This window comes from Peromyscus maniculatus, chromosome 11 (genome assembly GCF_049852395.1).
Source record: "Peromyscus maniculatus bairdii isolate BWxNUB_F1_BW_parent chromosome 11, HU_Pman_BW_mat_3.1, whole genome shotgun sequence".
Taxonomy (NCBI): domain Eukaryota; kingdom Metazoa; phylum Chordata; class Mammalia; order Rodentia; family Cricetidae; genus Peromyscus; species Peromyscus maniculatus.
Window position 1 is genome coordinate 81399872 of NC_134862.1, and position 15151 is coordinate 81415022.

Below are 15151 nucleotides of genomic sequence, written 5' to 3' on the forward strand. Positions count from 1 at the left end.
CCATTCCCAGCACCCACATGGTAGTTTAAAACTGCCTGTTAATCCTGTTCCAGGGCATCTGACACCCTCTTTTGGCTTCCTCATGCACCAGGCATACACAATGTGCATATAATGCGAATGCAGGTACTTACATGTAGACATAAAATAAGAATAAATAGATCTGAAAAAGAAAAGGTGTTTCTTTTATTTACCGTTAAAGAGGTTGAAAATCCAAGATTGAGCAGCCCAGCTATTTGTCCTTTGATGACTGTTCCTTTGGCTCAATCACAGTATGACACAGCATCATGATAGGAGTGTTCAAGAGGGAGAGATCACATGACCAGGTGGAAATCCAGAGAGAATTCAGGGTACTCTTTGTATAGCAGCATTCTCCCCAGGTTACTGACCAGGGTCCTGCAAGAACATGAATCCCAGGGTGCTTCTCTAATGACCTAGTAACATTTTACTAAGCCTCATCTCTTAAAGATTCTACTACCTCAGCATCTCACACCAAGATTCTACCTGTGAACCCTTGAAGCACAATTCATCTCCACACTGTAGTAGATGCCCCCTACCCTTTTAGCATGTGAATATATTCCTCTGTGTATCTCCTATTTCTAGCAGTCCTTTTGCCTACAGCTGGTTGTTTCCTCTCTTCTCTCTGTTCTCTAGGCCATGATGGTGGGATGATTGTGTTTAAGCTGGAACGTGAGCGTCCAGCCTATGCTGTGCATGGCAATATGCTGCATTATGTAAAGGACCGATTCCTACGTCAGCTGGATTTCAACAGCTCCAAAGATGTAGCTGTGATGCAACTGAGGAGGCAAGTCTGACTTATTTCTTCTTCTAAACCCTTTCATCTGTTGCACTTCCTCAAGCAGGGCTCTTTAACCAGCCTTTTATGTCTTCTCTATCAAATATGGATTCCCACTGAACAAACCTCCTCAGTTTAAATCCCATTATGGCAGATGCAGAGGTGTCCATGAGGAGAATGGGAGGTCCCCTATTGGGACTGCTAGTGGCCTTGTGCCATAGATATTTTCCTACTAATGTCTGCAAAATCTCTTGCAGATCACAGAAAGCTCCTAGCTAGAGAATATCCCAATTTGGTAATATAAGTTTTAGCCTTTGTCATTAATGCCTTGAGCAACCTTGTGGCAGAGTAGAGTGATAGACCTAAATGTCTACAGTTCAGAATAATAAGAAAATAATGATTTTTTTAGAAGAGTTACAGTTTATCAGAACTCTACCTTTACAGCAAAATGCTGCATCCCTAAAAAGCAGAACTGTGTCTCTGGAAGATATAACCTCTGGGATGCCTGGCCAAAGGAACTGTGCTTTGAATGCCAGCTGCATCATGCTGAAACATTCATGGTAGCAAACACTGGCATGCAGGCTTGATAACCACCCGCTAGTTCCACTGTGACAAAAAGATGGGTTTATGTGAACAATCCCAGGGACAGAAGAAAACAGGCAGAGAAATCAAATCACATCATGCCACACTGGTGTCCATTGCAATTATGCATAGGAATTTGTACCAGGCAAAACTATCACCACTCACCACCTTCTGATGAAAATGTGGCTTGTACTATTCTTTGCCATTTGAACTATTAAGTAGTCGAGTTTTAAGGGAAAGAGTATCTGTTTTTCCTTAGTATAGAAGTAGTGAGTGTATGTATACTGGACTTTGAAGGGATAATTCTTCTTTTCTATTCTTATACCTATTCTATTTCCTCCTTTTTTATTGTAGTGGTTCTAAGTTTCCAGTGTTCAACATGTCATACAATCCAGCAGAAAATGCAGTCCTACTGTGCACTGTAAGTAATTATGGAGTCTCTCTAGGTTCTTCTCAGTTTGTCTAAGTATCTTATTGCCCTTAGAGAGCCTCTAATGGCATCTTTTGGTTTTTTGAGACTGGGTTTCTCTGTGTATCTTTGGCTGTCTTCGAACTTACTCTGTAGACCAGCCTGGCCTCAAACTCACAGAGATCCCCCTGGCCTCTAATGGCCTCTTAAAAGCCCTTTTCCCCAGTACTGAAAATTAAATATGTAGGCACCTGTTAGTTAGGTTGTCTCTTCCTGGTGGTTCTCTTAATTGATCTTTTGTAAGAGCTAAGCCAGTGGACACTCAGAGGCTCACACTAAATGGCTTCAGTTGTTGTAAACCTATTAAAGGTTTGGGAAGTGGTCAGAGGAATGTTTGGAATTGTTTGTTGTGCACAGGAGGCGCCTTTTCTGTCCCTTCTGCTCAGGTGAACATAGAAAACCTGTGTTGGAAAGCTGGTTCTTTTTAGCGAAGTCACCTTCCAAAATATCGGGGCCCTCCCTGTTTCTTGCCACACAATTTGAAAAAAAAAAATGAAGAAATGGCATTCTGACTTTAGTATCCTGGTGGCTGAATGAAAATTGCTTTCCCTATATAGCTTTTTATACATAATCTTGGTCTTTTAGTACCTAACACTGCCATGTTCTCATGACAGTTTCCTTAAATGTCTTCTTAGATCTGTTTTGTTTTCCTTTTCTTTTAAGTTGACAAGTATATTCAGATGAGGCACCAGGTTCCTCATCTTTTAATTTGTGGAATAGAGAGAAATCTTTGTTGTTTGCATTTGATAATATCTGCATTTTTAGAGGATAATGAGAATAGTGCCATCGGTGCTTGTTTGTTTGGCTAAGAGCATTATAATTCTTACATAGGGGAATAACTCAAGGACCCTCTGGGTGCAGGTAATTGGAAGTGTACGTTCAGTGTTGCCTGTGTTGCAGTTTTCTCTGTCAGAAAAAAAACTGTCTTCAGTGCCGCTCGCTAAACACGTTTCCCTTTTTCCCCCTACAGAGAGCAAGCAATTTAGAGAATAGTACCTACGATCTCTACACCATCCCCAAAGATGCAGACTCCCAGAATCCTGATGGTAGGTGCTCTTCGTCTCCTCCGCTCTGCTTCCAGCTCTCCTCGCCCGTATCATCACTTCTTTTCAAGTTTCTCATCCCATCCGCAGGCCGTGGCTACATCACTCATGTCTGTTGGCAGGTGCTGCTGACAGTTGCACCAGAGGCAATTGTAGTGTGAAATATTCATGTTCTGCCTCCATTTTATTACCCCAGCTAGATATATATATTTTATAATTTGGTTATTAGAAACTCTCCATTTTCTCTTTCAGCACAGCATGTTATCCTAGATTATTGTCAGCTGATATGACTTTCACCCTGGTAGTTTCATTTATTTAAAAATGTGGCTCCAGTCTTACAATGTCTCATCCTGGGACTGGGGATTTATTCTCGCCCATCTATATCCAGATCCGATTTGCTTCCTTTTGCATGTCAAAAAGATGAGGCTGCTAACAGCCCCATGACCCACCTGGGATCCCAGGATCCAGCTGAGACCCCTGCCTGCCTCTTTCATCACCACCATCCTTTGTTGATGTCCTTACTATTAGAACTTGCTGACAAACCATTCTCAGAGTGGAGTGGGATCTCATTTATGCTCTTTGCAGTGCAGTTCTTCCAGTGGATTTACAGGCCTTACCCAGTCTAAAGTTTATTGCACAGACCCTGCCTTTTACTAGTACATTTTGATATTTTATGTCCTCCAAAGTTCTGAGAAAAATTTTGTTAGGTCTGTCCCTTTTGTGAGTTCCAGCAGGTCATTGTTATTGTAATACTCTCTTTTGTTTGTTTTGTTTTTTGGAGGGAGTGTGTATGTGTATGAGACAAGGTCTCACTGTATAACCCAGATTGGCCTAGAACTTATGGTTCCCCTTAGTACTGGAATTACACATTATGCCAACTCATTTTACCCTTTTAAATGTGCTCAGGGTGAGATGAGAGAAACAGGAAAACTATATATTTGGGATCCATAAAGTAAAATCTCCCTCACAAATTAGTCAGCTAAGCCTCCCCCCTAACTAAATACCTGTTAACAATCAGTAGAACTTCTGTTATCTATCCTTTAAGAGGATAATGATTATAAAGGTGTGGTCCAGTGGTAGACACCAGAGAATGCAGAAGCTGGAGTAGTATGGGTTGTGGTAAAAACTTGTTTTGTAAATTCTTTGGCATTCTAGGTACCAGAAAAGTACAAAGCAAGGCTGGCCAGCATGTTGTTGTTTTCCATTGGTATAACAGATAAGACTATTTGAATATATTCTTTACAAGTTTCTCAGAGAGTAGAGTATCCATTTCAAAATTCTAATCAGCTGCAAACTGAGGAACATTTTATGACTCTCCTCAGGGCAATAATGCTGAATTGACATTCACAGAGCAACAGCTTGATGCTGTGTTGCCCAGCACTGAGCCTGTCAAGATTTAGCTGGAAGTGCCATGTCCCACCCTGCCCGACTAGGGGGCCGGCATTAGCATGTTAAAAGCAGCAGAGCAGCTGCGTCCTGGGGTGGGGTTCTGTCACTTCTCCAGCCTGTGTAGATAGGAGGGCTGAGACTTTGACAGGCTGCTCGCTGTGCCTCAGCTTGGCCAGGAAGGCCCTGCTCGTTAGCTTGATGGAGTGTGCTGTCTCCCAAGATGGGCAGCATTTCTGCCAGTATGTGGTGCTGGCTGAAATGCAGCCACTTGGCCTAGAGATAAGAGGCTTGGCAGGGGTGGGGGCTGGAGTTTGGAGGGAACTGGTGGGGAAAAGTCCCTGACAGTAGCCTGAGGTTATGGCTGAATTAGTTAGGAAGCAGCTGAACTGGCGAAGCCAAAATGGCAGCTCCATGGCACCTGACTCTGTCACCTGCTAGTGGCTCACCACATGCTCCCACACTTTGGTTTTGTTCTCTTCAGCCCCTGAAGGGAAACGATCCTCAGGCCTGACAGCGGTTTGGGTTGCTCGGAATCGGTTTGCTGTCCTAGATCGCATGCATTCGGTGAGTTACGGCTAAAAGTGGAAACCAAGTTAGGGAGGATGATGGCAGTGCACAGTAAAGAGCACTGTGATCCTTGGGCACTGGGTCTCCCTCTAACCCTAGACTAATCCCTTAGGGAGGACAAGTTGATTTGATTGGGTTGAGGTTACTGGGGCTCTGGGCTTCTGAATTTAGAGGAGCTAAGACCATCAGACTTTAAGTATATTTATATTGTTCATATACACAGGTTTTCCTCCCTGTCCCACTCCCCTTATTGGTATTTAAAATGTATTAAGTTTAGAGAGTCAGGCATGGTGACACACACCTTTAAGGCTGAGGTAGTCCTGGAGTCCTGGTCTACAGAACAAGTTCCAGGATAGCCAGGACTACACAGAGAAACCCTGCCTCAAGATAGATAGATAGATAGATAGATAGATAGATGGATGGATGGATGGATGGATGGATGGATGGATGGATGGATGGATGGATGGATGGATGGATAGATAGATAGATAGATGAGTGGGTGAGAGGGTGGGTGGGTGGGTGGGTGGGTAGAGAGAGAGAGATAGGTAGATAGATAGCAAAGATTTCCCAATAAAAAACTCAACTAAAGCTTAATTCCTGGCTGTTTTCTTTCTAACTGATTAAGAAACTCAGATTTAGGTGAGTAGCTTTTTTTGTTGTCTGTTGATTTTTAAGTCCTGGGGGTTGAATTTAGGGTCTTGTTCATGCAAGGTAAATGCTCTGCCACTATAATTAACTTTTTTCTTTATTTGTTGTGTAATTTTGAGGATCTCACTAAGACTAGTGAGGATCTGAGTAGAGTGGCGATGAACTTTCTCTGTAGCCCCGACAGGGTCTGTAGTCCTGGCCCAGCCTCTTATGGTTTCTTTTTTTTTAAGAGAGAGGTTAGAGGCCATTGAGATGTCTCAGTGGGTAAGGACCCTTACCAAGGTAGATGACCTAAATTCAGTCCCTGGGACCCATGTGTAGAAGGAGAGAACTGACTTCTTCAATTTGTCCCCCAGACCCCCACACATGGACACCATGATATATGTGTACACACACACACACACACACACACACACACACACACACACACACACACACACACGAGTTTTATAAATAAATAAATGTTGAGGGAGTTGGAGAAGGAAAAAGAGAAAAAAGACAGAGGTTAATAATAAGGCCCTGGAGACAGTCTTGAAGTGATCAACCTGATGTATAAATGACTTGGACAGGGAAAAAATTCTTCATTGAAGGAACAATTGCTGAGGGACATCATTAGCTATTACCTTATCCATTCACTTCTCGCAACGCCACCTGTACTCATTTCAGCTTCTGATAAAGAATCTGAAGAATGAGATCACCAAAAAAATCCAGGTGCCCAACTGTGATGAAATCTTCTATGCTGGCACTGGCAACCTCCTGCTTCGGGATGCAGATTCCATTACACTCTTTGATGTCCAGCAAAAGCGGTAACATGACAGATGCCCCTGACAGACAGAGATGTAGTGAGGGAGAGTAGAAATATTTCATAGGAGCTTTTTTCCTAAGCTTGCGTGTGGCCTAGCTGCTTGTTGTACACTTAACTCTAAGACTGTTGGCAGTCCTCTTTCCCCTCCGTGGCTCCTCTCCCACCCTGTGCATGCACTCCAGCAGGATAGAAAGGGGCTGTGTACTTAGGTATTTTATAGTGCCTATCTGGACAAAGAGTGCTTTCAGGTCTTAGAATGGGAAGGACACAAAGGTGAATAGCACAGCTCCTGTTCTTAAGGGATTTTGTAATTCTAGTGGTGAAACTGATAGATGTAAGTGCCTATAGGAGGGATGGGGACAAAGAATGAGGAAGGGCAGTGCAGAGTGTGAGCCGAAACATTTGAGCTCACTGACCTACAGTGTAGGCAATGTTCCCTTGGTGTTACATTGAGAAGTTGAGTTTTACATTAATTAAAGATGGAAAAAGACATAGGTCATAGCTTGAGACAAGGGATTAGGCCCATTTGTGATTACCTTTCTCTTGCTATCCCAGGACTCTAGCATCAGTGAAGATTTCCAAGGTGAAATATGTTATCTGGTCAGCAGACATGTCTCATGTAGCGCTGCTGGCCAAACATGGTAAGACTTCATTATATCCACCGTCTTAGAGCCCACTTCCCCCTGCCAGTCTTCTGCACTCACCCTGTCCAACAGAGCACTCATGCCCTTTGCCTCTTACAGCCATTGTGATCTGTAACCGCAAGCTGGATGCTCTGTGTAACATTCATGAGAACATTCGTGTCAAGAGTGGGGCCTGGGATGAGAGTGGGGTGTTTATCTATACCACAAGCAACCACATCAAATATGCCGTCACCACTGGGTAAGTTAATTCTCTGGGACATAGTAGGAGAAGGTGTCTTCTTGAAATCACTGTGCTAGCTCAAGAGATATAACTGCAGATCTCTGTTAACATTCTCCATGAAAAAACTAATAGGGTATATATGTGTGCTAAAGACATTCGTGGAGGAGGGGGGTGCAGTGTGTGTATGTGGCTGTGTGTGTGTGTGTGTGTGTGTGTGTGTGTGTGTGTGTGTGTGTGTGATGCATCAGTGGGTAGAGGCAGTTTCTCACAGGCCAGACAACCTGAGTTCAATCTCCAGATTCCTCCAACTCCCCCCCACCACCACACATTGTATACGCATACAAACATGCATATACATTCTCAAAAAAAATACATTCAAAAAAATTCTCAAAACTTAGGAAAAAATTATAAAGGACTGGAGGGACCAGTGAGATGGCACAGCAGGTTTAAAAAAATGCTTTATATGTGAGCCTGGCAACCTGAGTTTGACCCCAGAACCCTCATATAGGTGAAAGGAGAGAACTGACTCCTCAGAGATGTCCTGACTTCCACACATGCATTGCAGCACACATTTCTACACCACATCATGCCCACGTACATTATAATGATTTTTTTATTTTTTAAAGGAGGCTGTCAATGGTAGTGTACTTTCCTAGAATGCCCAAGGCTCTAGCTTCAATCTCTTATACTGCAAAACATAAAAATAAAAAGTACATAGCATCTGTTCTGTCATAGAGAAGAATAAAATCAATTTGAAACACTTCTGTCTATCTGTACCATAGTTTAAGTAGCGCTTGATGAAAGAAAGGCTAACAAGAAAAGACTGTCCTCTCGCTTCCTGAATTGTGCCTTCTGCCCCTCTTCCTAGGGACCACGGCATCATCCGGACTCTGGATTTACCCATCTATGTCACAAGAGTGAAGGGCAACAATGTCTACTGCCTGGACAGGGAGTGTCGGCCTCGGGTGCTCACCATCGACCCCACTGAGTTCAAGTTCAAGCTGGCCCTGATCAACAGAAAGTATGATGAGGTAGGAAGCAAGGAAACCTCACAAAAAGTGTGAGAGGCAGTGCACCTTTTCCTTGTAAGCAATCTGTTTCCTGCCTCCCAAACCAAACGTCTAGGTGCTGCACATGGTGAGGAACGCCAAGCTGGTCGGCCAGTCAATCATTGCCTATCTCCAGAAGAAGGGTTATCCGGAAGTGGCCCTGCATTTTGTAAAGGATGAGAAAACTCGCTTCAGCCTGGCTCTGGAGTGCGGAAACATAGAGGTGAGAGGAATATACAGCTGTCTGTCCCAGAAAGCTGTAGAGAAAGGGAGAAGCTTAGAGTCAGTGTCACTTAGTAGATGCTAGATGTCAGGCTGGTCTCCAGGAAGTGTTATCCTGGGCTTGTGCCTTACCAGAATGGAATTTAGGATGGTTTTAGTTAAATTGAGCCATTTTCCTATCATTGTTTCTGTTTCTGCTTCTTCCTGTCTCTTCTTCTGACACAGTATTTCCACTCTTGTGACTATTTTCTTTTTCCTTTTTTTTTTTTTCTTTTTTTCTTTTGGTCAGATTTGAAGCAAGCTTTAATCAAATACTAGCCAGGAGGATGAACTCTGGCCAAGTCCACTCCTGGATTCCCAGGAAATGGCCTCTTGTTACTGTTTTCGAACTGAATTTAAGAATTTCTAAGCTGGGCAAGGTGGCACACACCTTTTGATCCCAGCACTTAGGAAGCAGGGGCGGATGGATCTCCAAGTTCAAGGCCAGCCTGGTCTACAAAGCAAGTTCCTGGACAGCCAGGACTGAAACACAGAGGAACCTTGTCTGGAAAAAAACAATAAAAAAGAAAAAAAATAATTTCTAGTATAGAAGTAAGATAGTAAGAAATCTGAAGAATCTGTTTGTTTTCCTTGATGCTTGATCTTGCTGGATAAAGTCCTTATGAAATGTTGAGACCCAGAGGGCACGGGCATTGTTTCAGGAGGAAAGGACTTAGGAGAGCTGCTTTTCCAGCTGCGTCTCGTTTCTTCCCTTATTTCCTCTGGATAGGAAATAGGACAGCACAGCAAGGGCTGTCTCTGTGGACTGTGGAACTGATAGGTGGTTGGACTGTGCAGGGAAAACTCAGAGGGTGAGCACAATGGTGTGAGTCTCCATCTGTGCTCCAGTCTCATTGTACGCAGAATTCCTGATAGAAATAGAGTGGAAGTAGTGATTGCAAGTATAGAGAATCCTTGGGAGATTTTGGAGACAAATGCTTTGATGGACTCCCCTGGTTTTGAGTCATAGTGCCCACTCTAAACGCTGACCACGGGAATTCTTCAGATTGCTCTAGAAGCAGCCAAAGCCCTGGATGACAAGAACTGCTGGGAGAAGCTGGGAGAAGTGGCCCTGCTGCAGGGCAATCACCAGATAGTAGAAATGTGCTATCAGCGTACCAAAAACTTCGACAAACTTTCCTTCTTGTACCTTATTACCGGCAACCTGGAGAAACTTCGCAAGATGATGAAGATTGGTGAGTTCCCTAAAACTAAGATTGGGAAGTGTGGGACTTGGGGGAAGGAGGAAGGTAAATAAAGGAGAGAGGTCTTTAGCAAGAAGGCTTAAGTTGGTTTCTCGTTGACTTGATGCAGCTGAGATCCGAAAGGACATGAGTGGCCATTATCAGAATGCCCTGTACCTGGGTGATGTGTCAGAGAGGGTGCGAATCCTGAAGAACTGTGGACAGAGTAAGTATCTATCCAGGACTCACCAAGTCCTTTGACACCTTGAAAAGTCTTTTTTGGGAATTGCCCTTTATTGTACATTTTTCACATTGTATGATACTATGTTTAAAATTTTTCTTCTAAACCAAATGGTGGTGGAGCCAGACAAGGAGTCCTGGTGCTTCTTTAACTTCCTCTGTGGAGATTAGACTCATGCTCTTTACAGGACTTGATTTGTTCTTGCTATTGTTTGTTGACAACCCACTGAATACCAAATATTATGCTAGAATTTGAGCTCCATTAAGGAACAAGTTCTAGGAATGGTGACTCCTATCTAATCTTAGCACTCAGGACGGTGAGGCAAGAGGATTTCCATAAGTTTGAGGCCATCCCAGGCTAAGAATAAGACTCTGTCTCAAAAAACAAGGGGTTAGAGAGGTGGGTCAGCTGTTAAGAACACTTGTTGCTCTTGTAGAGGACCTGGGTTCAGTTCCTAGTGCCTCTATGGGGCCTCACAACTCTACTTAACTCTAGTTCCATGGGGTCCAATGCCTTCTGACTTCTATGAGCACCAAGCGTGCACATGATGTGCATACATACATGCAGGCCAATCACACATAAAATGTAATAACTCTAGTAAAAAAATTTAAGTACTAGGTGTAGATATAGGCTGTGATAGAGAGGAGTCAGGGATAAGTTCAAGGTTGTTCTTAGCGTTGATGATGGTGCTTAAATATAAGTAACTGGGTTAATTAAGAACTAGTTGCTTTGTAAGAAATTACCAGCCCAGAGCTGGGGAAATGGTGGAGCTCGCCTTTAATCCCAGCACTCGGGAGACAGAGACAGGTGGATCTCTGAATTCAAGGCCAGCCTGGTCTACAGAGGGGGTTTCGGGCCTTCCAGGGCTACACAGAGAAACTCTATCTCACAAAAACAAAAACAAAACAACAACAACAACAAAATTTAATTTTTTTAAAAAAAATTGCCTTAAAATTTAGTAGAGGTTAAATATTCCTAAATGAAATCCAAAATTTGAATTGCTCCAAAATCCAAATAATATGTAACCCTGGCTAGTCTGGAACATACTAGCTAAAATCCAGCTTCTTAAATGTCAATACATGCTTAGGAATTTCTGAATTTAGTCGGGTGGTGGTGGTGCACACCTTTAATCCCAACACTCAGGAGGCAGAAGCAACCAGATCTCTATGAGTTCGAGGCCAGCCTGGTCTAAAAATGAGTCCCAGGACAGCCAGAGCTGTTACACAGAGAAACCCTGTCTTGAAAAACCAAAGAAAAAAGAAATTTCTGAATTTAAAGGACAACTTGTGGGAGTTGGTTCTCCTTTCAGGAATTGAACTCAGACTGCCAGGGTTGGTGGCAAGAGCCCTTATCTATTGAGCCATCTTGAGGGTCCAGATTTCCTATTTCCTGATGAGGAGATGAGGATATTCCTACTGTAATTTCTGTGCAAAAGTTACAAAATCTGAAAATCTCTGAAATCTGAAACATTCATGGTCTAATTTCCAAAAAAAGGATACCGAAATTATAATTGTTTTTTAATTTGTTTTAATTGATAATAGACTCTAATATAACACTTCTAGTAAGTGGCAAAAGATGTGACAGTGAACTCAGATGTTTAAATAAGACCCAACAGGAGAAGAGTGCATTCCACACTCACTTCATGGGTGTGGCTGTTACTTGGGTCTTTGCTCCCCTTTGTCTGAGGGACAGTGTCATCTTGCCATGTTACCTTCTCTATCACAAGTTCACAACATGGCACCTGGTTTCCCTCAGAACAGGTAAACAAGATGACACCCAAAATAGAATCCACAATTACTGTAAGCTAATCTTGGTTGTGACGTTCCGTCACTTCTGACATATTCTGTCCATTAGAGGCTAGTTAACCACTTGAGCCTGCACTTATGGTTGGGTAATATGGAAGCATTTGGATACTAGGAGATAGGGGTCACCCTCTCTCTCAGAAGTCTACCAAAATAGCATTCTCTTGGAAAAGTACTTATACCACAAAGCCTGTTTTTTCTTTAGAGTCCCTGGCCTATCTCACAGCTGCTACACATGGCTTAGATGAAGAAGCTGAAAGTCTGAAGGAAACATTTGATCCCGAGAAGGAGACAGTGAGTATTTACACAAGTGTCTCCGGTAAAACGACTCATTCTCATCTTGACATAATTTAAAACCATGAATTTCACTCTCCCAGAAAATTGCAGAGAGAGGCTTAAAGCTGTCTAGAGAAAGCAGCCTACCCTTAGCTGAATGATAGAGCTGTTGATGTTTAACGTGTTTATTATTCCCTCTCAGATCCCAGACATCGATCCTAATGCCAAGCTGCTCCAGCCGCCTGCACCTATCATGCCGTTGGATACTAATTGGCCCTTACTGACTGTGTCCAAGGGGTTCTTTGAAGGCTCCATTGCCAGCAAGGGTAAGTGCTCATTTCTCCTATAGCACTTGTTACTTGTTTTATAGAGAACTATCCTCAATGGGTCTGAGTATGTACTCAGTTAGTAGAATACTTTCCCAGTGTGTATGAAACTCTGGGTTCAGTCCCTGCCATTATGCACATAACTGACACACACCTGTAATACCAGCTAGGGATGTAGAGATAAGAGAATCAAAAATTCAAGGTCATCCTTGGCCACATAGTCAGTTTTAGGACAGCCTGGACTACACATGTCTTAAAAACAATCTTAGAAAGTACCAGTAAGTAACAGTTTCATCTGTTCCTTTTTTCTGTGTGAGGTTTCACAGAGCACTGAAAGGCTAGCCAGGAGTAGGATGTAGTCTCACAAACTGAGGAAAGGCTTTTTGAGATCATTAAAGAGAAATTGAAACAGATGTGGCATACACCTGGAATCTCAGCAATTAGGAAGTTGAAGCAGGAAGAGTGTTGAGTTCAAAGCCAGCCATCACATATTACATAACTAGTCTAAGGTCAAGCTGGGTCACATGAAACCCTTTCTCAACTCTCTAGCCCTAACCCCTCACCTCCTCCACCCCCCCAAAAAAAGGAATTTAGAAAATGATGTAGGTGGGTGCCTGTGCTGCTGCTGACATCTGTAAACACTTTGGTGTGTTTCTCTAGTTCACCGTACATGCAGTCATATCCACTCATTGTTTTCCTGTCTATCATGTGCTATGTGTGTATCTATGGACAACCACTGCTTACTGCCATCCTTGCCCTCCTATTTGCTTGGACATTTCCATTACTTCGCCTTTATGTAAAAGCCTAAGCAGACTTGAGGCATTTTGTGTCTGGCTTCGTTCTTTCCTCGGCCTCCTCATTCTCTGCACAGACTGCAGTAATGGTGACTTAGCAGAGATTTCAGGAAGAAGTTCCAAGAGTAGGCAGCCAGAGATAGCCAGGTTTTAGTAACAGGGAGTTAATTCTCTCCTACCTGAACAGAAATTGAACCCAGGGTCTGGTTATCTCTTCTATTAACTCTCTGCAGAATCTATTGCAAGTTAGCACAGCATATATACCAACAAAACCAATAACTCATAATATGGATGGGAACTTTGGAGATGGCTCAGGCGGCAAAACCTGCCATGCAAGAATGAGGGCCAGAGTTTGGATTCCCAGCACTGGAATTGCAGACACTGACACACACACACACACACACACACACACACACACACACACACACACACACACACACACAGGCATGGACAGAGCAGAGCAGGACAGAACCTTTGCAATTATTGTTGGTTTTTTGTTTGAATTTTTTGTTTTGAGACTTAATACAATAAAACATGTTTACTGACATTCAGAGTTACCACTTTCTAAGTGGACAGCACATATTCCTGAGGACACAGCCCTGAGCAACTGCTTTGGAAAGCATGTACCTTGCCTGTAGAGGAGATGGGACTTGAGACTTGCTAGTCTCTAACCATCTCCCTTCTGTCCTTCCTTTGATAGGGAAGGGAGGAGCATTGGCTGCTGACATTGACATTGACACTGTTGGTACTGAAGGCTGGGGAGAGGATGCGGAACTGCAGCTAGATGAAGGTAAGAATTCTGGTTTAGAACTGTTCTGAGATAATAGGCTCCATGGAAGGAAATTATCTGTGGAGCAATCTGTAAGCTTCTAACTCATGGAGTCAATAAGATTCTTAATAGAGTCAATAAGATTCTTAATGTTTTGCTTTTTTTCTGGGTATGCTACCACCCAAATCTATTTTGATCCTGGATTTTCCTTATAGATGGATTTGTGGAGGCTTCAGAAGGTTTGGGAGAGGATGCTCTTGGCAAGGGACAAGAAGAAGGAGGTGGCTGGGATGTAGAAGAAGATTTGGAGCTCCCACCAGAGCTGGTATGTGCAGTTCCTGCTCTGGAACTTCTCTTCTTTTCACCCTATAAAAACTGGTGGGAGGTCTGGAGACACGGCTCAGTGGATAAGAGCATTTGCTGTTCTTCCAGAGGTTCAGGGTTCAGTTCTCAGCACCCACATCTGGTGACTCACAACTGCCTATGACACCAGCTCCAAATGATCTGATGCTCTCCAACCTCCCCAGACAGCTGTATGCACATAATGCACATAAGCCCACACAGGCACAGACACATACATATAAATACAAAATAATAAATATTAAAAAAAAAAACTGGTGGGGTGCACTCTCTCTCTGTGTCCCTATCTCTCTCTGTCTCTCTCTGTCTCTCTCTGTCTCTCTCTCTCTCTCTCACACACACACACACACACACACACACACACACACACACACACACACACACACCCTCTTACACTGTGTGCCTATCCTGAAGTCTCCACAAAGCGGGGGAGGGATACAGAGCAGCCTCCTAATCTGATACATTTTGAAAGAGGACAGCCAGAGTCTGGCCTTGTTTCCATTTTTTTTTTTTTTTTTTTTTTCTTTTTTTTTTTGGTGATATATATTTTTTATTTTACAATACCATTCAGTTCTACATATCAGCATTCTTATGTAGCATAAGAGAAGGGGATGAACAGCTTGTCTCTAATCTGATTCTTATCTTCCACTTGAAAGAGGGGAGTGTCTAAAATCTGAATTGGAGCTTTTGGTATGTCATTTTTGTTTTGGTGAGGTAGCTCCCTATTCTATCCCTTTTATAACCATCACCCTTTCTCCTATAGAAGTAGGGATCTAAAAGGTTGTCTCTTTGTCTTTGGTGAGGTGGCTCCCATTCTGTCTCTCCCATAACCATCACCTCTTTTCTCGAACAAAGGTAGGCATCTAAATGGTTGTGTTTTGAATTCATGAGAACACAGTACCTAGACAGCTTTTTTAAATGTCTTAGAT

The 15151-nt window shown here is 43.0% G+C and overlaps 1 protein-coding gene across 1 annotated transcript in view; it reads left to right on the plus strand.

The window, feature by feature from the left end:
• Positions 1-15151, plus strand: part of Copa (coat protein complex I subunit alpha) — a 47591-nt gene that overhangs the window by 27423 nt on the left and 5017 nt on the right. The window contains exons 11-25 of the mRNA XM_042258627.2: positions 652-802; positions 1730-1796; positions 2815-2890; positions 4758-4840; positions 6158-6297; positions 6852-6937; positions 7040-7178; positions 8029-8191; positions 8286-8432; positions 9477-9666; positions 9785-9880; positions 11903-11991; positions 12176-12299; positions 13794-13883; positions 14078-14187. Coding sequence (XP_042114561.1) covers positions 652-802; positions 1730-1796; positions 2815-2890; positions 4758-4840; positions 6158-6297; positions 6852-6937; positions 7040-7178; positions 8029-8191; positions 8286-8432; positions 9477-9666; positions 9785-9880; positions 11903-11991; positions 12176-12299; positions 13794-13883; positions 14078-14187 — 1751 coding nt within the window. The remainder of the gene's footprint in view (positions 1-651; positions 803-1729; positions 1797-2814; positions 2891-4757; positions 4841-6157; positions 6298-6851; positions 6938-7039; positions 7179-8028; positions 8192-8285; positions 8433-9476; positions 9667-9784; positions 9881-11902; positions 11992-12175; positions 12300-13793; positions 13884-14077; positions 14188-15151) is intronic.